This window comes from Protopterus annectens, chromosome 4.part0, assembly GCF_019279795.1.
Source record: "Protopterus annectens isolate FY-2018-M chromosome 4.part0, PAN1.0, whole genome shotgun sequence".
Lineage (NCBI taxonomy): Eukaryota > Metazoa > Chordata > Ceratodontiformes > Protopteridae > Protopterus > Protopterus annectens.
Genome location: NC_056733.1, coordinates 495,061,942 through 495,087,512, shown reverse-complemented (window position 1 = coordinate 495,087,512; position 25,571 = coordinate 495,061,942). Strand labels below are relative to the sequence as shown.

The 25,571-nt window shown below is 40.5% G+C and overlaps 1 protein-coding gene across 3 annotated transcripts in view; it reads left to right on the top strand.

The window, feature by feature from the left end:
* WSCD2 (WSC domain containing 2) overlaps positions 1 to 25,571 on the top strand; it is a 2,311,682-nt gene that overhangs the window by 1,976,051 nt on the left and 310,060 nt on the right. For all 3 annotated transcript variants that reach the window (XM_044068417.1, XM_044068416.1, XM_044068415.1), the window contains one exon: positions 17,853 to 18,017. In XM_044068417.1, the coding sequence (XP_043924352.1) occupies positions 17,853 to 18,017 (165 nt within the window). The remainder of the gene's footprint in view (positions 1 to 17,852; positions 18,018 to 25,571) is intronic.

The window sequence follows — 25,571 nt, the reverse complement described above, 5'->3', positions numbered from 1 at the left end:
TGGAGAGGGAATTGGATTTATTTGGGATTGCGTGATCCATGCATTCTTGGAGATGTCCATAGAAAGCATTTGTGAAGGATTCGCCATTGTGGGTTGTGGTATCCACTGGCACAGTGGGCTTAAAGGATACCATCTCAGTCTTAAGAAGAGTGAAGTCTACTTTTGAGAAGTTTTTCACTGTGGTCTTTTGTGCTGGGGTGGAGGTGGGATATGTATATCCAGGGTGATTAGTTTGTGGTCAGATCTCACTAGTGAGGGGTATACTTCCGGTGTGGAGCATTTTGTCCCCATGTTTGTGATGATCAGGTCTAGTATATTATCTCCCCTAGTGTGAGAGGTGACTAGTTGTTCCAGTGCATTTGAATTTATGAATTCCAGGAACCTTTGGGCTAGGGTATTAGGGCTAGAATAATGTACCCAATCTATGTTTGGGTAGTTGAAGTCTCCCAGTATGATGGTATTTTGTGATACATTCATATCCTCCAATGTCTTCAGGAAGGCTGAGTGGGGTTCCTGAGATTGGGAGGGTGGTCTGTAACATGCTACCAGTTGTATAGCAGTTTTGCCTATAGTTAGTTGCACCTGTATCGTCTCTGATGCTTCATGTGTTGCTACTAACCTGGAGGTGTGGGTGTCCTTGATGAATATGGACACTCCCCCTCCCTTTGTGGTTTGGCCCGGGTTTTGTGGCCGAAAAGCATGATACGAGGTATAGCCTGGTAGTGCTGGGGTGCTCTCAGGAGCATTAAACCAGGTTTCAGTTACTGCACAGACATCGATGTTCTCCATGCTGAGGAGTGCATCGAGTGCCTGCATCTTGAGATTTAGACATCTGGCGTTGAGCAGCATTACCCTTAGTTTTTTTCCATTTTTTTTTTCTAAGGAGGTGGGTTTGTCTTTTGAGCCTTGCCTAAAAAGGCACTATGGGGATGGCAAGAGCCTTAGCCAATATCCGGAAGCCCAGTGGCAACATGTGTAAGCCATCCCTTGCGAAGCAGCGTGGCTTGTCCAACATGTCATCCCAGGCAGACAGACATTGGATCCCCTTAGAATGACACCAGTACTTGAGCCAATTATTAAAACTGATCATCTTGTCTTTGTATTGTGGTATCATTCTTGGTGAGGGCAAGATGCTGCTCAGGGTCAGGATCATACCAGCCTGGGGTACATAATCGGAGAGCTCCTCTATGTCTCTTTTCATGTAGTCCAGGGAGGTACGTCTCAGGTCATTCACGCCAGCATGGACAATGACGGAGTCATATTTGTACTTGCTTTGGAGTGACTTGAGTGCGTGTGTTATGTGGCGGATCCTAGCTCCCGATAGACAGCTCACAGTCACCCTCTCCTTGTTCAGCCTGGTCAGCGGGACATCAGTGTGTCTGACTATAGAGTCACCTATTACTAGTGTATCAGGTATGGTGTTTGGCCTTAAGGGCTGTGATTGGTTGACACACTGATTTATTGAAGTATGTGTTGCATGTGTTTTGTTTTGCGGTGGTGGATTTTTGGATGTCTGCTTTGGGAGCCTCTGTTGTTTTGGTAAGTTTTTTATTAGAGCCTCCGAGTATGTCTTTGTGTTTTTATGTGTTTGGTTTGCAGTTGTGGTAGGTCTGTGTGGGACTGGGATTGTTGTGTGTGTGGTTACCATCTCCTCCTGTCTGGTCATGCCAGCCCTGAGTTGAGAGAGTTCAGCCTCCAGTTTGGCTATATAGTTGCATCTCTCACATGTATTTGTGTTTGTTGGCAGGCGGAGAGGGTTGTCTGTGTACATGATACAATTGTAGCATTGTCTCAAGATACCCAGATTGACCAGCTGAACTGGAGAGGACGCCAGTAATCTACCACTCGACATGCTAGAACAGTATAAGGGAGTGCTGTACCTTTAAGGGAAGTGGATATTCACAGGGGTGGTAGGTTGATGTAGTGCTTTACTTAGTACGAGAGTGCTTACTTAGTAGAGAAGTATTGAGAACAAGTGCTAGGTTTATAATATAGTGAGTAGTCTGATTATACTAAGAGTAGAGCTTCCTTAAGGAAAAATTTGAATAGCAGACTTGGCGGAGCCAGAAGAAGTTTAACTTTGTTTAACCGGCACTGCGCTATGCGCACAACCGCGCAAAGCCGTGCAAACGCGGATTTTGAACAGGGAACTACAAAAGAGCTAGAAATGGTCCAAAACAACCAATTACTACAGCTTCTTGTGCTGAGGTCACTTCCTACAGGGACAGGTAGGCTGCTCATGGCTCACCACTCCCACTGTAACTTTAAGTGCAGATTTTAAAATAATGCAGCAAACAGTTAAAAAAACAGGTTCCAACTAGTTCAGGGTAAGCTACAGAAGCTATTCCAAGTGAAAAAAAAGCAAAGATACTTAAATCCAGAAAGTAGTCGCTTTTCTGAGTTCTCTGTAGCTAAGACCACTCTGCAGGACCACGAGGAGCTTGTCTGAGCAGTATAGCCAGAAAAAAAAATTGTGTAGTACTTGTTTTTAATATGACTGATGCATCACATATGTTGTTTTATCATAATGTACACATATCAGATACATACGGTGAGATGCATCTGGGAAGGTATACGCAAGCGTGATGTTAACACATGGCAGGAATATGGATATATACATTTACACATGTTGCTATATGTCTACATGTACATACACATGTATATTCATACATATGTCTGTATACACATCTGTATAATGCATCATATATATGGCCATGTGTAGATTTCTTTGTATATATATATATATATATATATATATATATATATATATATATATATATATATATATATATATATATATATATATATATATTGATATATGTATGTGTACAGATATGCATATTTATGTAGATATATATGTAGATATCTATAACTATATGTGCATACATATCTATTCTGATATACCTATTACTGTCAATATATATGCAGATATCCATAAGTATATGTTCATATGTATCTATATCTGTATATGTGTAGACATATATTGCTGTATATATGTATATATTTGAGAGTTTTATATATATATAGATAGATATGTATGTATATATATATATATATATATATATATATATATATATATATATATACATATATATCCATCTATGTATGTCAATATGTATATGTGTATATATCTATATAGATATATGGATAATTATATGTACATATATGTTCACCATATGTCCAGAACATGGAGTGGAGTCCTACCTCAGACCCAATAGTCCCAACCTCTTAGTGCAAGGGGATGTCAGGTATGTATTGCAGGTATATATGTAGACTGCTGCTACTGTAATAGGGGTTGTCTTAACAGATACGTTTTGTGTGGGAGGTCACATCTGCTTTTATATGTGCACCATTGGCTACTGACAGACATCCTAAGGACATCATGGTACAGTACCACTGCTACCACAGTAATGATCCGGTGGACTACAACAGAGATATGGTCAATAAATGTGGATAGTCTGACACACTCTGGTCAGTCCAGACGTATACACAGAACCCCTTAGTGCAAGACATGTGGACCGTGCCTGACAATGTGGATGTTAACAGCCATGTAGATGTGTATATCACATAAATACTAGAATACATATGCCCACATAGGTTATGCAGTCACAAACTCCTGTCTGTCCTGACACATAATAATCACTGGTGCAGAGTTCACATGGCCACATACTACCCACTAGTTAATGACATACAACTGTACAGCAACCCACTGCTTTGTCAGATATATATGACAGTTATGGTGGCCTGGCAGCAGTGCATCTGGCAAATATCTGGACATAACATCACACTGGATAAGTACACTAAGCTGCTAAGCATGTAGCAAAGCACTGTGCAAACTACAGGCAGACTACCACAACATTGGCCTACATTTCTTATGGGGGAATACACATGTACCTGTAAATATAGCAGGCTTTACAGGCATGTCACAGCACAAAGTAACAGACACCTGTGTGAAAGTGCATACCCACAACCAATATGATCACAGCCACAGCCACATATGGTAAGCTAGTTTAATATTACAGTATATGGACTGTCTGATCAACATCATCCTCATATGTGCCACTCACACACTAACCCTACATATACTGGGCCAGTACACAGTGTGGTTTGATGCCTGCCTGTGGTATGGGACATGTGTGTTTTTGGCCCTACAAACATGTAAGCCGATAGGGTAACATACACTGGAACAGCATGTAACATCAGACAGAACAGGACCAAGAACAATGGCGTCTACCACAGTATGTACACCGGCCAAGTTACATATTCACAATGCACACACTGGCGACAATCACCATACATACACAGACCTCAGTACTGTACATACAACCACAGAATGCCCAGGTTATGTCCTCAAATATAACCTCTACTATACATAACATGTGTAGCAGTCTGATATTTCACTGGCTTGTTATCAGATATGATGTCAATAAATAATGGTGTACAGAACTTATGCACCTCTTTCTGCATGACATATGTAGAAAGGTTGACAGAGTTGTGGCTGGAGGCACAAACACAGGGCCAATATTGACATGTTACTGTGATAACCTCATACATTTACTGTTGTAACAGGGTTTGCTATGACATACGTCCTATGAGGGATATGAAGTCAGTAACTCTCATGGCTGTCGCCATGTACTGACTGCAATCCTCACACTATGCTTCTGCATTTCTGAGATAGGTGTTCTGTGAGTAACATAAGAAACAAAAGGCACCACACACTGCCCAGTCAGCAGATGACCCTACAGATGGGTTTTCCTCAAAAACATAGCGCTGTCATGACAGGTATTAAAACAGGTAGACCAGCCATATCCACACACACCCTGTTAAACCAACATTACTCCAAATGCAGAATAGCAACACTTGCATTCTGTAGTCATGTCAGGCACATCCCTATCCTGTGTGTTGGCCTGTTTCCACAGTGTATTTTGTTAAAGGTAAATCCCAAATCCATCTGTGATGCTGCTTGCCAAACACCAGATCTAGGTCCTGCTCACAGTGAAAGAAAGGGCCCAACACCAACATGATGTTCCAAGATATTGGAGTGTGTTTCCATGCAATTGGCTATGGGAATGTTACCAGAGCTGTTCCACATGCAAGCAGCTAGGGGAGGGCTGCAATTCATGCAGAGGCCATCAGCTGATCATGAGCATCACTTACAAAACACTAGCTGCTGCCTAAGCAAAGCAGATGTAGTTCTCCACATCAACCAGAGAGGGAGTGAGAGAGGCAGACAGATACAAAGTAAGTCAGGGAGAAGGTGGGAGAGTAAAACCTAAACATGTTTCTGTCACACACCTACCAGTACAGGGTTTCATCTCCCTGACTGACTATGTATTGCTATTACATGTCTATACAGTTATTGCATGCACCACACAGCTTATATGTTGAGGAGCTGTCCAAACGTATATGTGATGGTGAGTGACATCTGCAACAGTGATATGGTAGCGAAACGGTAGGTGTAGTACACTTGCCTGTCCACATGAACAGGTGTCAGCATCAACACAGCCACACCCCCTCAGGGACTCACACATTGACACACGTGGCAGGGTCAGAAATACACTTCCTAACTAGTTAGTTTGCTACAATACAGTAATGTGCAGGTATCACATGCACCACAGGGGTTATCTGGCGGCTGTATGGACAAAGGGTACGTGAAGGTGTCTCACATCAGACAGCATGCTTCAGTATGCCAATGGGAGTTGTAGTGAGTGTGAATGTAGACGAAAGCATCATACACCACACACATAGACACAGGGTGCCAGTACTGCCATGCATGCGTGCATTGCTTCACAGGAGTGTAGTGGTTGACTGTGCCAGAAGGCTAGGTGAATGGTATACCTTGGCATCAGGCCACATGACAATGGTCTGCATTGCAGTTCAGGGTTGTAGTGTCTGGAGTGTCCCACACAGGTGGGTATTGTATTCACCATCCAGTCACCTGGATAACTATTGTGTGTGGCCATTGCTGTGCAATGCTTGCCATGTATGTGTTCTTTAGTCTGTGACATGGATGGTGTCTGGAATGTGCACACATCCCACATGCATATACAGTGACATGAAACTGTACCTGGGGTATCTGGCCCATGTTGTGTACACAGATTGTTATCATCAGATGTGCCAGTCCTGGCCTCATATGGCAGGAACTGGTAATGGACAGCAGGTTGACCCTGCACCTACATTGATATCATGATACAGGTATTCCCTGGTGTCAGTGGCATCTGTCTATACAGGGCATGTGTTTAAGGCATGATATGTCCTTTGTGGGTCACATGTGATGGCACCACAGGTGTTGCAGGCATCCAGTTGGGAACATAGTGAAGACACACAGTCTGCATACGTGTATATTGTACTGATGGACAGGGTGCCATGCCCTCTGTAGTCCACTGCAATCACACCATGGTTACTATCTGTGGACAATATGCAGGGTACTACCAACATAGTGGTTGTTGCCTAGGCAAGTGTGTTTGTGTATGAGACATGGGTTGAGAGTGTTCCTCTGGTAATACAAGTGTTGCTAACTTTGTTGGCCAGGCCTTGATGTCACATGTAGGGGTATGGATTGGCACCCCAGCCTCTTGGCTATTTCACATCTGTTATCCTTGTAATGTGGACATTGTGACATATAATAGGGTCACCATATAAGAAATTTGCAAAACCGACTCCACAATGAATCCAATTGTAACACATTCACAGCCACCTCCACACAGGATATGAATGACAAACACAGACACACACTTTCCATGTCTGGGATTAGAACTCTTACCTAGCTAGTTTATCACACTGCAGCATCACACAGTTATAGGACGTGCCACAGAGATTACTGGAGTGCTCTTTCCCCAAAGGTGTATTTCACTGGGAATGACATCAGCAAGCTTGCCAAAGAAGGTCAATTGAGGTTGTAGTGACTGTGAATGGCCTCAAAAAAATTGCTCCCTACACAGACAAAGAAACACACACACAACCATCCACACTTGCTATGTGTGGGAATAGAACCCCTACCAGAGTACTATATCATACTACAGCATTACATTCTTATAGGATGCATCATGGAGATTACTGGGCTTCTCATTTTCCAAAGGGGTATTTCACTGGGAACAACATTGACAGGCTTGCCAAAGTAAGGTCATGGAGCTTATAGTGACTGCGAATGGCCTCAAAAGCATTGCTCCCTACACACACACACACACACACACACACACACACACACACACACACACACACACACACACACACAGACACACACACAAACATCCACACTTGCCATGTGTGAGAATAGAACCCCTACAAAACTACTATATCACACAACAGCATTACACCTTTAGAGAACACACCATGGTGATTACTGGGATAGTCCTTTCCCAAAGGTGTATTTCAAAGTGAAGGACATCAGCAGCCTTGCCAAAGGAGGGCATTTGAATTGTAGTGAGTGTGACTACCCTAAAAAGCATTGCTCCCTACACAGAGACACACAAACACAGACACAGTTGCCATGTCTGGGATTAGAACTCATAGGTTCATAGGTAGGTACTAGGCTATTGGCCCTAGGGCCTATATAAGCCTAGCCAAAGGTACCCTGGCTTTCGCCACCCAAGAAAATTATTTTCCTGTGCCACTGTCGAGCAGAGCCACAGAAGTGATCCCCGGGGTGAATTTCCTATCTCCCATCCAATCATCAAGATTTTACTTGAACAGTGCTAATGAGGAGCTTTGTTTGATATAGATAGGTAGTTTGTTCCAGAGTATGGAAAGTCTCTGGGACAGGAATTTATCCCTCCAGCATGTTCGGTTTATTGTGGTGATGAGGTTTAGGTCCCTAGAGCGTGTAGCTCATAGGGATTGGGATTTCTTTAAGTGGAGCATGTCTAAAAGCACTGGGTTTGACATAGCTTTGTGTGTTAGGCAGAGATCGCCTCTGATTAGGCGATATGCAATGGAGTAAAGCTGCAGTTTTTTGAAACAGTCTGCATAGGGCATCTCTTTGAGGCTGATAATCCTCTTTGTGAGGTATTTCTGTGGGCTTTCTGTGGTCTTGTGAGGTACATACCAAAAGGGGCATTGTACTCTATAATGGATCTAATGAGTGACGAGTAGAGGGGAATAATGACCTATTTTTTCCAGGATGAGAAACCTTTTGTGATGAGGTGTGCCACATAGAAGGATTTCCTGACTACTGTGGCGATGTGATTATCAAAGGAGAGACTACTGTCCACCTGTTTCCCAAGGTCTCTTATCACACTTTCGGTGTTAAGTAGACTACCACCTATGTGGTAGTTCATGGGTACTGAGTTTTTACCAAAAGGAATGACAATGCACTTTTTGGCATGAACCTTGAGGCCATGGCTTTGACACCAGGCATCTGTCTCAGCAAGGCCCTTTTGTAGGATGGCCACATCTTTTGGAGTTTTGATTATGGCTCCTAGTTTGCAGTCATCTGCGAGCTTCATTAGCCAAAGACCTTCTGTGTTGGCCTGTACTTCAGAGAAGTAGATACCAAACAGGAGAGGACCCAGGACTGAACCCTGTGGTACTCCACTTGTCACTGATCTGAAGCTGGATTTGGAGTCTACTACTTTCACAGTGTGGGTTCTGTCAGTGAGCCAGTTGGCAACCCATCTTGTGACACAGAGATTTATACCTAGTTAAGTGAGTTTATCTATAATTCCAGAGTGGGAGATGGTGTCAAAAGCCTTGGCGAGATCTAGATAGGCTGTGTGAACCACCTTACCCTCATCTACGGCTTTGGTGACTGCTTCAAAGAAGTCTATCAGGTTTTGGAGACATGATCTGCCTTTTGCAAACCCAAACTGGGAGGGGTCCTGTGTTTGGAGATTACCAATGTCATTGTTTATAAGTTCCATTATGATACGCTCCATAGCCTTGCAGACCAGGCTCGTTAGGCTAATTTGGCAGTAGTTTCCAGGGTCTGTGGTGGCTCCCACTTTGTGGAGTGGGATAACTGTCACTGTGTGCCATTCTGTGGGCACATAGCCTGAGGTGAGGCTATGATTGAACATGGTACTTAGGTGGGGTGCCAGTTCGTTCTGTAGTTCATGTAGAACACAGTCTGGGATGTCGTCAGGTCCCATGGATGCTCTGTTCTTGGCTTTGGATAGTGTGTTTTTTACCTGTGCAGCAGTGATTACAGGAACTTTGCATTCTTCTGGTATAGAGATGGGCCCTTTAGGGGATGACAGAGGGGTAAAGTTAGCACTGAACCTATCTGCCAGGATGTTGGCAATATCCATTGGTTCTGTATATTTAGTGCCATTGTGCTGTAACTCAGAGCAGATCTGAGTGTTGCCATTGAGATTCTTGACATAGCTATAGAATGCTTTGTGGTTGTCTTTAGAGTCAGTGGCGATTTTGTTTTCATAACTAGCTTTGGAGGATTTTATGAGGGATCTCAGCTTCTTACTGAAGCTGACTAGGGAGTTTCTCCAATCATGGGATTTTACTCTTTTTTGCAACAGTTTCTTTCTTCTGTTTTAGAGTTTGTTTAGGCAGGGGACCACCAGATTGGCTTTTTTTTTGGGGGGGGGAATAGCATCTTGGTTCTGTTAGGGATTGCATGATCCATGCACTCATGTAAGTGCTTATAAAGTGCATTTGTGTAGGATTCAGCAGTCATACCTCTATTGTCCATCAGCATGGGTGTCGTGAAGTTTGACACTTCTTTCTTAAGAAGCGTGAAGTTGGCTTTGGAGAAATTTTTTACTGTGGTTTCCCTAATGGGGGGTGGAGGAGGGATGTGGATGTCTAGGGTGATTAGCTTATGGACGGATCTGACCAACGAGGAATTGACCTCTGGTGTGGAGCACTGGTTTCCCATGTTGGTAATAACCAGGTCTAGGATAATGCTGCCCCTGGTGGGGGTGTGGATAAGTTGATCCATGGCATTGGAATTTATGAATTCCAGAAAATGTTGAGCACAAGAGTTGGTACATGAGTAGTTTTTCCAGTTAATGATAGGGTAGTTGAAATCACCCATTATTAGGGTTTTAGGTTGTACCCTAATATTTTCCAGTGTATTAAGAAATGAGGAGTGGGAATCCTGGGGCATGGTGGAGGATCTGTAGCAAGCTACAATTTGGATTGCGGTCTTGCCCAGAGTTAGTTGCACTTGGATAATCTCGGGTGCATTATGCTGAGCAACTAGCCTGGAGGTGTGGATATCCTTAATGAATATGGACACACCTCCGCCTTTAGTGTTTCGGTCCAGGTTAGGTGGCCGAAAGGTGTGGTATGAATTATAGCCTGGTAATGCAGCGGTACTCTCTGGAGCCTTGAACCAGGTCTCTGTCAATGCACAGATGTCGATGTTCTCCATTTTAAGGAGTGCCTCGAGAGAGTGCATTTTGAGGTTTAGACTTCTAGCATTGAGTAGCAATACCCTCAGATTCTTCTTGCCTGTACCTGTTAGGGTGGTGAATTTGTCATTTCAACCTTGCCTAAAAAAGGCACTATAGGGGTGGCAAGAGCCTTAGCCAGTATCCGGAATCCCAGGGGCGACAGGTGCAGGCCATCTCTAGCAAAGCATCGTGGCTTGTCGATCATGTCATCCCAGGCAGACAGATACTGGATTCCCTTAGAATGACACCAGAAGCTTAGCCAATTGTTGAAGTCAGTCATTTTGTCCGTGTACTGTGGTATAATTCTGGGTGATGGCAGGATGCTACTCAGAGCTAGGGTCATATTTGCCTGGGCTACAAGATCGGACAGCTCCTCCATGTCCCTTTTCATGTAGTCCAAGGAGGTACTTCTCAGGTCATTCACACCAACATGGACAATGACAGAGTCATATTTGTACTTGTTGTGGAGTGACCTGAGTGCATGCATTATGAAGTGGATCCTGGCACCCGACTGGCAGCTGACAGTAACTTTTTCCTTGTTTAGCCTGGTGAGTGGAACATCAGTGTGCCTGACTATAGAGTCACCTATGACTAGAGTGTTGGGTACGTTGTTATGCCTTATGGGCTGTGGTTGAGTGGCACACTGAGTTTGTGGGCTATGTGTCATTTGGGTTGTGTTGGGGGGGTGGAGGTTGCTTGTGTTTCTGCTTTGGAGGTCTCTGTTGCTTGGGCAGGTTTTTACTAAGAGCCTCCGCGAATGTAGATGTGTGTTTTGTCTTTCTATGTGTGTGTTTTGGTGGTGTAGGTTTTGAGGGACTATGTGCTGAGTGTGGTGTGGTGCAAGTGTTTACCTTCTCCTCTTGACTGTCTAGTCCAGTCTTAGGTGAAGAGAGCTTTGCTTCCAGTTTGGCTATATAAGTGCATCTCTCACAGGTTGTATTGTTGGGTGGTAGGAGGAGAGGGTTGTCTGTGTATATGAGGCAATTACTGCATTGCCCCAAGATGCCCAGATTCATCAGGTAGACAGGAGAAAACAACGGGGGCTGACCCTTAGACATGCCTGGTTAGGTGCTTATTTGTTAAGTACTAGAAACTGTTTTCCTCTAGACAGTGAGGAAAGTTGAGTGCTGTAGTAAATTGTAGCTTATTTAGTGCTTACAATAAGTTCTGAACAAGTGCTGAAACAAAAAAACTGGCTAGTTCTAAGAAACAAAATTAAGCTAGAAGGCTTCCCTCCAACACAGAAATACTTGGGCCGTAGGAGCCTACAAATAGTCCTGGACACAGCAAATCTATATCCAGGCTAGACTACCTACAGGAAAGGCAGGAAACAAGCTTAGAAAAAGTTTTTTTTTTTTTAGTGGAAAGAGAGAAAGGAGTAGCCTAAACTAAGTTGATTGGCCTTCTCAAATGTTATCCCTGTACTGGGTAGAATGAGGTAATGACACTAGACTGGGAGGAGGGTCCCAGATCAAATTTACACTAGGGGCGGGCAACTGCAAAGCCACTAACTATAAAAACACTATACCAACAGGGAGGGAGGGTGGGAAACAAACTGCAGAAATGTTTCTCACAGCTGAAAAGCAGCAGTGAGCCTTTAAATGAAAGTTTTAAACAGCTAAAGGAGCCTCTAGAAAAAAGAGTTTAACTGCAATAAGTTATCAGAAACAAACAACCCAACAGATGCTTAATAAAAGTGGACAATTTCCAGTTAATACCTCACACACAGTGAAACTAGCTAGAAAAATACACAGTACACAAAGTGCTATAAATAACAAAGAAATAAAGAACAAAATAAACAAAAAACAGGATACTTAATGTTATATATTATAGCTCCGAGTTTGCTGAGTGTCCTTCCTTCGATTAGCTCAGTGTAAAATGGCAGAACACTCACAATTGAACTTCTTAGGTAACAGAAAGTTGAAACCTGAGACAGCTTTTAAGAAAGAAATCTCAAAAGAACCAATGAGGTGCTTAGTCTAAGCTGTAGTTCAGGTGACCTCAGTCAGCCAATGACCTCAAACAATTCTCTCTCACTGAAATGCCTGATGGTTTTGACTAAACCAAGATGTTCCTGAATATCTGCTCAGACACCCAGCCTCCACAAACACTAGGCCCAAATACAAGCCTGAATATGGAAATGCTACAAAGATCCCCACTACTTAGAAACAAACTGCAGAAATGTTTCTCACAGCTGAAAAGCAGCAGTGAGCCTTTAAATGAAAGTTTTAAACAGCTAAAGGAGCCTCTAGAAAAAAAGAGTTTAACTGCAACAAGTTATCAGAAACAAACAACCCAACAGATGCTTAATAAAAGTGGACAATTTCCAGTTAATACCTCACAGACAATGAAACTAGCTGGAAAAATGCTCAGTACACAAAGTTCTATAAATAAAGAAATAAAGAACAAAATAAACAAAAAAACAGGATACTTAATGTTATATATTATAGCTCCGAGTTTGCTGAGTGTCCTTCCTTCGATTAGCTCAGTGTAAAATGGCAGAACACTCACAACTGAACTTCTTAGGTAACAGAAAGTTGAAACCTGAGACAGCTTTTAAGAAAGAAATCTCAAAATAACCAATGAGGTGGTTAGTCTAAGCTGTAGTCCAGGTGACCTCAGTCAGCCAATGACCTCAAACAATTATCTCTCACTGAAATGCCTGATGGCTTTGGCTAAACCAAGATGTCCCTGAATATGTGCTCAGACACACAGCCTCCACAAACACTAGGCCCAAATACAAGCCTGAATATGGAAATGTTACAAATATCCCCACTACTTAGAAACAAACTGCAGAAATGTTTCTCACAGTACAGCATTACACATTTATAGGACATGGCACAGAGATTACTGGGCTACTTCTTTTCCAAAGGTGTATTTCAATGCGAATGACATCAGCAGCCTTGCCAAAGTAGGGCATTTGAATTGTAGTGAGTGTGACTAGCCTAAAAAGCATTGATCCTTACACAGACACACACACACACACAGTTGCCATGTTAGGGATTGGAACTCCTACCTGACTAATTTATCACACTACGCATTACACAGTTATAGGAAATGCCACAGAGATGCATAGGGCATTCCAGTTATGCTGGCTTGTGCAGGACATCAGCCGTTTCCCAATACATCAGTCCTATCACCTTTGTGATCTGCAAGTGTTCGGCCAGACAACATCGGTATTCCCTACTACAAGCCCAGGTAATGTGATGCATAGCTGTATGTACAATTCAAAGGGTGTTCCCATTTCACGGTTACACATTATATACTGTATGTCTGGGGTACTTTTCCCCTGTGTACTGCTTGTATATCTAGCCCAACAGTTATGCCATGTCCATCTTTCAGATGGTGACACATATTACCACCATACATTTACAATGGCTTACTGCTAGCATGTGTTATACTGGGGGGAATTGTCTTTGGCACTGCATTTGTGAGGACTTGGCCCTGTCATCGGCAGTAGTGGGCAATGGCCACCAGGTCAAACCTCAACATGCATACATACTGAGCATCCACACACAATATGAAATGCACACCAACCTAACACACGCATACCTGCATATTGTACAAATGCTACAATCTATCCTGCTACCTTGGCCACCTCAGGTCATCTGTGCTCCACTGGTATTATACCTATGCATACATGTTATTACATGTCTACATCAGATTGGGGGCACACCTGATTGTTACTACATTTCTACATAGGATTTTGGGGGGGGGCACACCTGACTGTTACAATGTGTGTACATCGGATTGAGTGGGCACACCAGACTGCTACTACATGTCTAAATAGGAATGGGGGGCACACCTGACTGTTACAACATTTCTATGTAGGATGGGGGGGGGCACACCTGACTGTTTCTACATTTCTACAGGACTGGCGGGGCACACCTGACTTTCTACATTTCTACACAGGATTGGGGTGGCACACCTGACTGTTACCATATTTCTACATAGGATGGGGGGGCACCTGACTGTTTCTTCATTTCTACACAGGATTGGTAGGGCACACCTGACTGTTTCTACATTTTTACATAGGATTGGGGGGGGCACACCTGACGTGTACACATTGGCTATGGCTGTACTGGTATGTCAGGTACTCCATTACATCCTGTATTCTAACCTATCATGCTGACTAGAGGCATATCAGTGTACTACAGCTCTTAGGTTTGATTGACCTACATATCAGTTTTTGACTTCCTACCCTTCATAGCTAACATACCACTGCCTGACCTGCTGTAGTCTGTCTGTGTAGGCCTGGTGGGGAGGTTACCCATAGCCATCATTCAGTGGCCTTAGCACAGCCTTTGTTTGTGTTTGTCTACACCTGTCCTGCTGGCTGAGACTGTTTTTGGGTATGTGAACCTCCCTGACTGGCATAGGTGAGTCATATGGACACACATGTGGCCCAGCACATTTCCTGCAGTGGGTTTTGTTGATGTGTGTAGTACTGGCTACTATCTCATGGTGCCAAAATAGGTGTCTACTATCTGCTGGCATCCCATTCAGCCACCCAATTCCCTTGCATGCTCACATCCATGCCATAGATACAAGTAACAACACATACTACTCCATTCAGCAATTGGTAAGGAGAGTGACTTACCTTGTGGGGGTGCCATTATTGAGGATGGTGCTGGAGGGATGCCTATGTTGGATGCACATAGTACACTCCCTATACATGGTTGAGCACAGGTAGTCTCATATTTGGCATCCCTTTTACTGTATGTGCGAGTCAGAGAGTGGTGTCATTCCCTGGGTCCCTCCTCTGTCAGTGTATGTGCTATGCATTGCCTCTTTGCCAAGGCCAGGGTATACTGGGCATGCCTCCTTCTGCCTACTGGGACAGGCTCAAGATGTTCTTCCACTGAGTCAATCTGTGCCTGTGCAGGCCTTGGCAATGGTGGGGGAGGGGGCTGTGTGGCCCTGCCCCATGCTGTCCCTGCGGCAGCTGTTTCCACAGGATCATATTGTATAGCATGGCATGTATGATGACAATTTGAGTACATGTAGCTGGTGAGTACTGAAAGTCTCCACCGGATGTGTCCAGGCACTGGAACCGTGACTTGAGCATCCCAAACACCCACTCTATTACAACTCTGGTCTGTGCGTGTGCCTCATTATGGAGTTCTTGTTCGGGTGTTTGTGCATTTCTGATGGGTGTCATCAGTCACGGCTCCAGTGCATAACCAGCATCCCCATTAGGTGACCATAAGGGATGTCCTGTCCCCACTGGCAAATCTCTGGTACAGCTGCATCAGATGCCAGATGTGGTAATCGTGATTGCTTCCAGGGCAGCCAGCACACACATTCATTATAATGCCCTGGGCATCACACATGAACTGGCAGTTGATGGAGGGGAAACCCTTATGGTTGATGTAGACCCTACCTCGCTCACCAGGTGGTGCTTTGATGCATATGTGTGTGAAGTCTATAGCACTCTCTACCTCAGGGTATTCTGCTATTTGGTGGAAGAGATGCATATTGCTGGCCAATGCCTCACGGGTGTTTCGGAAATATACATGCTCACCGGCATGTGCTGACATGGCATCTAGGGACTGGTGGAGTACCCTGGATGCTGATGCCTGTGAGATCCCCATTATATCTCCAGTTGGCCTTTGGAAGGTATCTGTAGCTAGTATTTTTAGGCCTACACATACCTTGGTATCCACTGGGATGGGTTCCCCTCTGTTAGTTCTGTGTGTGAGGCATGGCCAGCACAGCTCAACAATTTGCTGTAGGAGGTTTCTGTCCACCCTATAGCGCTCCACTATCTCCAGCTCATGTAGCCCCTGGTAGGTTACCCTGGGTCTGTACACTCTTCTCCGTCTCCTCACTTTGGTTTGGTCAACAGCATTCTCATCCTCATCACCCTCAGCCTCTTCCACATGTTGATGTATGATAGCTATTGCAGCCCCTATCATTTTGTTGTTTATGTTTGTTAACATTCCCTCATTTGTATACACCGGTGGTGTAGAATATGTGGGAAGAAATAGAGGGAAAGTTGTTTTCATACTTTATAGTAGTGTTCTGGGCTGGGCTGGTCTGCTGCCTGTGTAATTTGCTGATTCTGATACATTTCACCTGCCAGCTATGCTAGTTCTCCTAGATTACCTTCTTACTACTGTTTTCCCTTCCCATTGCCTTCCTGTTTAAGCCCGGGGGCACGCCGCACAAACACAGTGCTCAAATGTGCACAGAGCTGCTATTTCCTGTGCTTTTTTTTTTCCTTTAAAACCCGGTGCGCGGTGCACACACCTGCTTAGGCAATTTAAAGAGTGCTAGGCAGCCTCAGACACACCGCCTTGCTTAACTCTGCTAAGCTAAGGACAAATCCGAGCCACAGGACTCCAATCTGCTTACAGTATGCCTGATCCACACCCCCTATGATGTCAGCTAACTCCTAGGCTTGCACCAAGCTATTCCTGCTCTTACACTGTTGGGTGCTGACTAGCATGCAGGGGAAATCTGGGATTCAGTATCATTCCCCTCATTTGCATAGGATTGCCTGCTAATGCATCATTACAGGTCCCACACTGAGCCTCCCCCCTTAGCAACCAATATTCTCTGGCCATGTTGTCTTCTGCCTGCCATTGATTATAATGCAAAATAGTGATTTTGATTAGAACGCTTATTTTAGGGTTTTTATTTTATTTTCACCTGATCCCGTTTTTGCACCGCTGCCCTACGCTTAAACAGCCAAGATCGTCTAATAAAAAATAAAAGTTCATTTTTTTTATTTTTGCAACTGTTTTCCATGCCAATGGACATATATTTGGCCACTGGCATGCTTTCTACATAATATCCACCCTTTATTTGGAGCTGTCATGGCTCCATTTTGCAGTTTGCAGAAATGTACTCGGTTACTAACCGATTACTTTTCTGCAGATTACACTAGTCCTGCACGGCTGGCTTCCAGCTTCCTGGATGACAAGTTCACCTCATTTACATGGATTTCACCTGCAAATGGGGTAATTTGCATACAGAAGCTGAATCTGTGCAGGACTAGTACAGGAGCGCTCATGCACGTCCCTGCAGCTTACTCCTGGATCGCCTGACATATTGCCTGCTGGAGCTCCTCCACTAGTCCTGCACACCGTGCAGGACTTGCTGAATCCTGGGAATAATCTAATCTCCTCTTTCATCTTGTGAGTTTCTCTTAGCTTTTCTAACCTACCAATTACTCCTCATATCTCCACCACTTCTACTTCCCCTACTTTAACTCTCCTCTCACTTTTCTTTTCCAACCATTTAACTGTAAATATATGTGGTTTGCTAGATCTTTTATGCATATAATGTCTGTCAGATTGTCTATGCTTACACATAAATGTAAACCATTGTTATTTGTATACTATAAATTGTTTGGTTACACTATGATGTAACCTGAGGTGAGCTGTAATTGGTCATTGTTTGATCAATGTTCTACCCCATAAATAAATTTAAATAAACAAATAAAATAAATAAATAAACACAAATTAAAATATATGTATTTTTACATGTTTATTTCAGATAATCGCTGTATGGACAGAAAGTTTTTGCCAGCAACTTCAAGTCAGCTTATAGCCCTGGCCAGCTTCCCGGGTGCTGGAAATACTTGGGCCCGTCACCTCATTGAACTTGCAACTGGGTACTACAGTGGAAGCTACTATTTTGATGGTTCACTCTACAATAAAGGTATGAGTCATAACATGGACTTGTTGACAGATAAATGATTGACTGACACTCCTTGTCTCCCCATTTTTCTGTCCTTTGGATAAGCCACAAATTTTGCATAGCAAATATCTTGTTTTCCTACCCTTCATAACAAATGTTTTTGTCTGTCTTGTAAATGTTTGAATTCCTCTTTATGACCCTTTCCTTTCATACTGCTTTTGTCCTACTCTAGACAATAACAACCATTTTTTATCAGTGACTTTTAAGTCCCAACAACACCCATAGGCACTGCTGCTTTGTCCCCTTCACAGTATCAAATCAACAACAATACTCTAAGTACTGACAAAGTGGTAAGGGACCTGGGATCACAAGTGGACTGCAATGTTAACTTCGACCACCATGTGTCTACTGTACTAAGGAATGATTTCTACATAGCATGCTTGATTAGTAAAGGCATTGCCTCAAGAGCAACATAGTTTAATACCCTGTTCAGCATGTACTGTACAAAGCACCTGCAGGAACTGGAGAGAACTCAAAGGTTTCTAAGAAAGAAGATCAAGGGGCTCCAGCATGTGCCTTACACAGACAGACTAAAGTCCCTGTCACTATACTCCATGTTGTATAGACTTCTTAAGGGAGACATATGCCTGGCCTACAGAGTAATCCAAGACCCAAACCTAATTAACTTGTTGTGTATCAGTAAATCAAATGGGACTAGGGCTACCCATTCCAAGGACCTAAATGTAGCCTCTGACTTAAATAGGACATGCTGGAGGGACAGATTTATTTCCCAGCTACTGCTGCATCTTTGGAACAGGCTACCAATTCACTGCTCAAGAGGAACCTATATGAGCAGATGGGGCACCATAAATTCTTACCGAGGACAGCATCCACAACCATCCTGGACATGGGTAGTCATCACTGAATGCAATCTTGAGTACTGGCTAGCATTTTCATGGTATTATATTGGGATGAAATGGCTAGGCTTAAAATGAGCTCTGGATCAATATCCTAAGAATCTCCTATGATCCTATGATTAGAGCACATTTACTATAACAAATCCCATTTTTTTATACTATGATGAGGTCTAACAGTTGCCACCAAGTTGTCCTAAACCTATGGTTGGGCTACATGCCCAGGTGTGCAATACATGTGACATTGGTCCTTTAACACTGCTTTTTTTTTTCCTTTTTCATTGACAGCCTTATTTTTGGCATATCCACTCAGGTGACAGATCAGTGTTCATACTTCTGGCATTTGTGTTTAATCTTCAGAGGATACTCCTGTAGCAGATATTACCATATCCTCACCCCCTACACACACACCAAAAGGATGAGAACTGACCATTAAGTGTACTTTTCCAATATGACCCCCCTCCAACAACAGTTCACTGCTAGAACTCTGGTCACTTGCATTCAAGTAAAAGCTAAACTAAATCCCATCACGAACATACCCAGCCTGGTATCACTATTTTTTTGTTTACATTCTGCCTCATATGTCTGATACAATATCTACCCTCCTCAGCCCCTCTTTCTTCTAACTTACAGCTAGTATTGGCATGGCAGATAAATTTTATATATATATATATATATATATATATATATATATATATATATATATGGTAAGATGCAATCAGTGAATGTATTGCTATATTTGTAAAGCTATTAAATGAGGTATATATTTTGATCTTGTTCATTTCAGTGTAAGTCTGCCCTGATTCTGAAAGACTAGCTCTAAGTGTAAGTGACTTACTTAAGTGTAAGGCATATACATAAGCAGGATTACACCGTCGAGCAGATTTCAAAACACCTGCCCTGAGTGTAAGTGGTCACTTAAACTGAGAGCAAGCCTTTTAGAGTTGGACCCCATTTTTTAGGGAAATATCAAGTATAGTGCTGCTGGTCCAATTTTGCCTGTTTATTTCTTGGTTTTTAGTTTTCAGCTTCTTTTACTTATATATATATATATATATATATATATATATATATATATATATATATATATACATATATATATATATATATATATATATATTTATATATATATATATATATAGGGTCTATGTTATATATTCAAACTTTCTAAATGTCGAATACCATATGTTCGACATTCGAAAGTTTGAATATATAATAATAAAAAAAAAAAACACACACCTTAACAGTGCGAGCAGGGAGGCAAGCCCCCCTGCACCCCCACACCCCCCTACTTAGATATACCAACTCTGAGACCGCACTTCACTGCAGAAAAGGGAAATTCTCCCATTCTGCACTGTATGTCACCATTAAAAGTCAATCTTCGAACATTTGAAATGTCGATCATATGGTCTCGACCATATGATGTTCAATATTTCCAGCATAAGAAGATTTGACTTAGACCCTATATATATATATATATATATATATATATAAAAATATATATATATATATATATATATATATATATATATATATATATATATATATATATATATATATATATATATATATATATATATATATATATACACACACACACACATACACACACACACACACACACACACACACACACACACAGATTTATATATATATATATATATATATATATATATATATATATATATATACTTTTCTGACAATATGTTGAACAAAGTTTGAGGTACATAAGCAATTCAGGTCTTTCAAGTATTTATCCCTACAGTGAAAGTAAATATGGTGCAGGTTATGTAAGTGTATCAGAACTACTGGGAGAAATTAGAGTGTATATCTGTACACTTACTGTTTAGTTTACCTAAAAATGATCACTGCTAAATGGCCAAAGTCAAATCTCAATGACTGAGACAACAGTGGCCAGTTTATTTTCCTTTTCCAGAGGTATATCTGCGTTGTAGTTTTAATATTAAATAGTGTTCTATATGGACACAAATCGGCATACTTGGATAATGTGTGTATATGTGTGTTGGGAGGGGGGCAGGTTTGTCCTCATAGCAAAAAAAAAAGACATTTTTATGAAAGTGTTAAACCCTGTTTAAAAACTTTGTTTTCAGAGAAATTGCATTTGAACACCTTATTTTTCAAATAAAAAGCCTAGAATCTTTTTTTTTTAATTAAAAAAGGATTCAAATTCTGATTTACATACAACTAGGGAAAAATGAAGCAGTATGGCATGTATTTCTCATAAATTCACACTGACCTCAGGATTAGAATAATCTGGGGCAAAGTCTACAGACATGCATTAAGACACTACAATTTCATATAACCTCTGCTTTCCTTGTTTTGTAATTAGCATGGCTTATTTTTATACTTTTATTTCATTGTACAACTATATAGCAGTTATTTATTTTTATTTATATTAATTTATTTATTTGAAAACCAGCAAGTAAGCTAATCTGAAAACTCTTTCAATCTATGTTTTAGATCAAAGTCAAAAGGTTAACAAGATAGAAGGATACTCTGAGACAATTGTAATACAATTTACACAACTAATGATTAAACAGATAAGGTCACAGGCATAAAAGTATGAAACATTATAATAGTTTTGCTAGCAAAAGTGTGCATGAATGTGTAATAACCCTACCTATAAGCAATGTTTCTACTACTATTAATTTATATAGTCATATTATTGCTACTTATAATCACAGAGAATGGTTGCAGTAAACAGAAATAGATATAGGTTCATAGGTTCATAGGTTCATACTAGGCTATCTGAATAAAAACTATGCCTATCATTTTGCTGTGCCTGTGCTGGTTACTCTTATAATTGGAGCTTTTCTCCCAGGACCTCCACTGAAAAGGGGCTACCACAGCACATCCTGAATATCCCAGTCAAAATAATCCAATAACTAAATAAATGATAATTACATTTAAGGTAGCAAGCACTCACACTGCTCTCATTTCCAAAAAAATGGACTGTGGTAGTCCTCACATCACATGAGTAATGTGGACTCCTGGGGTATTTCTTTTAATTACAAAACGGGAATTGGGATGACAATGCACTGAATACCAGTGGAATATTCTAAGTAGCAGGGCATTATATTATGTGTCAGAGAAGCAGCTCTATCTGTATTCAGGAGAAGTGCTTCAGACATTAGCCAGTGTTCAACCTACATGACTGTAGTACCACATCTTATGTACAGGAGGAGCTCTACTGCAAGCTTTGGGATACTGCTGGGAGCACCCAAGGACAGCATGCATGAGTAATCATTGTTTTTCTGCAGTTTCTTCCATGAGACTCCAGTAACAATCAAAGTTTATTATTCTCACAAAATTAGAAATGCCCTACATTAGCTCAATACTTAACTCCATACACCCCTTGTTATGTCATGCCTGTATTCTCATGTCCAACATACAGGTAAAACTGTGAAAATGGCCAGTGCTTGTTATTAGGTAGATTCAGGAGCACTCATAGTGTATAATCTGAATAGGTGGTGGGATTCATTAGCATAATATACTTAGGAATTCCATGACCTCCATGTATGGTAGAATTACCATAGCATCAGGTTTAGGTCTGAGCACTGCACCAACCCCTCCACCCAGCACATCTTACTGTAGTTGGAACTAGAATTTCACTAGCAGTGCAAGATGGTGAATGCACTTATCAATGTTACTCCATTTCTTTTGGATTCTGGGTGATTATACATGTAGGATAATATGAACTAGGCAGAGAGAGATGCTTACCTGTAGATCAGGCAGGTAAATCTTATATAATTGAAATGTGGGACCAAAAAAGTAGTTTTGACAGCCACTATCTTAGAAGGCATGGTAAGCATAGCTATTTATGAAATATCATTAAGTAGTCTCTAAAGTTTGTGTGGTTGACTTCATTTCATATTAAAGTTGGAATGAAGTTCCAACTATCTGGGCCACATTTCTTAAACTCATTTGTCCAAATTTCAAAACAAAGCTAGATCTCTCCAAAGTGAGGGGACTTTGATTAAGACATCTGAGTGGGCATGTGCAGTCTTTTACTGATAGTTTGCCTAGTGATTTGGGGTTGCGGAAGTGATAGAAAAAGTATAGAAGTTGTAAGATAAGACAATACAGAGCTAGTGAGGAATGTACTGTAATGGTTAGCTAATTAGATTTTTATGAGTCAGATAGTATTCAGACCTACTTGAGTGGAAAATTAACTTGCAGATTTAGTTGATATCAGTCTGATGTGTGTTAGTGCTTTTGTTCACTTTTAGTGCTTTAACAGGGAAGACATACGCCAGTTTAGGAGTAAGAACTTTTTGTTTTAATGGTCTGCTAGACTCAGTAGTGAGCTTGAAACTCATTCAATAACATGACTTAATTGTATTAACTCCTTATTGGTATTAATTTGTACACACTTATTACCAAATAGAAAGGGGGTGAGCTATAAAGCAAAGTGAATATTATTGCTTGATTGTGGTGAGAAGAGGATCTTGTACTTTTTATAAGTTAAAGTGCTTCTAATTTTTTTTATTTTTTTATTTGGTTTTAAAACAATAAATAAACAAATCATTTTAAAAAGCAAACAAATAATTATTTACATAGGCCTACCGCTGATTAATAAATCAACATTTCAAGCACGTCTTTAAACTTGAGCCAAGATTTCTATGAATGTGTAATATTATAAGTTCTCATCTTTATAGTATGCAATTCACTACTGCAAGCAACTTTTGCCATATTAATAGAGTCAACACTAGAAGGGTAACTTTACTTTTCCAATATCTAATAATTACTTTTCTAGTTATAGCAGGATTAAATCAAAGAAGAGGCACTTGGGTTTTTGGAGTTATCTCAGGAATCAGAACATTAAGTAAAACTAAAGATTTAGAAATATTACATCTATCTGACCATAGACCTTGAATGAAGTTTTTAATTTCTTTCCAGAAAGGGGAGATGACTTCACATTCATTTACCATATGCATCCAGCTTTTATTTCGGAATCACATCTCCAGCATTTAATTCTATTTGATTAATACATCACTATAATTTTGTTAGGAGTGACAAAGCTTTGTGTAAGGATTTCCAAGTGAAATTATTCCAATATAATGAAGACACAGTTTTATCTGTAGATTTTAATATTATTTTCTTGTATTCTTCAGAGAAGTTTTAATAATTAATTTTTGAGGAGTAGTTCCAACAGTAATTGTCTAAATATGTGTAATCTAACTTAAAAAGTAGATACATTTGTGACAAATATGATTTATATTTCATTGTACTATTATTGATATTTATTAAAAATTCCAATAATTTGGGGCACAATTTCTTACCTAGGCTAAATATATTTTTAATCTCTGTGTTCACAAAGTTTGTAAATGTTTGTAAAATTAACCAGTTCTCAGAATCTTGATTGTATTTGTACCTTAATTTTTCAACTATATAACACACACACACACACACACACACACACACACACACACACACACACACACACACACACACACATATTATTTAAGAATTGATGCCAATAAATTAAGTTATGTTGTTGTTTAAATTCTATCATATTGTTGAAGTTATGAGCTCCTAATTAGTCATTAGTATATGCAGTTGGAAACATAGAAAATATTAAGTCTTTAATACAATGGTGAGAATATGTGAAGTTTTGGAAAGAGGAAATGATGTTATTAAAATAGGGAATTTGAGAAGGCAGTGTAATTCCATTTAAGCAATGAAACTATTAGGGGCTATTTGTTTATGACTGATTGTGATATATTTACTATTTACTAATAATATTTCTTGAAGCATTCCTTTCCATTTTGAATCTTAAGATGATTTTATCCACACTTCTGTAGCTTTTGTAATGGTTGAAGTAGAATACAATTGAATATCAGAGAATTCTATTCCACCATTATCCCAACCTTTTCTGTGCCAATCAAAGGAAACTCTTAGTTTATTAGAATGCCAAAAAATTAAGTACAATATTATTTATCTTCTTCATGATTTTGGCAGAGATAGTACTAAAGATTGTAAGACAAACAATATTTTAGAGAGAATTGCCATCTTAATTACCATTAATTATTCTTCCATGGTAAAAAAGAATTTGTTCCAATTTGTGTCTAAACTTAAAATTTTCCCAACAACCTGTTGAAAGTTTGTATCATTTCTTTACTATTTGACATAATGGTTATGCCAAAGTATTTCATTTGATTGCTAGTCCAATTGAAGTTAGAATATTTTGTATAGATTTTTTTAATTTTTATTAATTAATAATGTACTTGTTTTATTATGATTAAATCTTAAGTTCAAGTTTTCTTCAAACTGACTCACAGAACTAAGTGTATGTTCTAATGAATTATCTATATTTCCTATTGTTAATAAACTATCATCAGCAAGTTGTTGAGTCTTTAGTTCAAAATCTTCTTTTATTTTGAGACCATTAATGTTCTTATTGGATCTAAACTCTTAACAAATGTATCTATAGCTAATTCAAAACATAAAGTTGATAATGGACAGCTTTATTTTGTGTTTTTTTTGTAATTTAAAGGCATTAAAAAGAAAATAGCCTGTTTTAATATAAGCACCAGAGTCATTGTATAACTTAAAAATTAATGCAATTAGTTTATGTAAGAAACAGGTACAACCAATTAACGGAGTCAAAAGCGTTATCTAAATTGAGACCGATGATAGA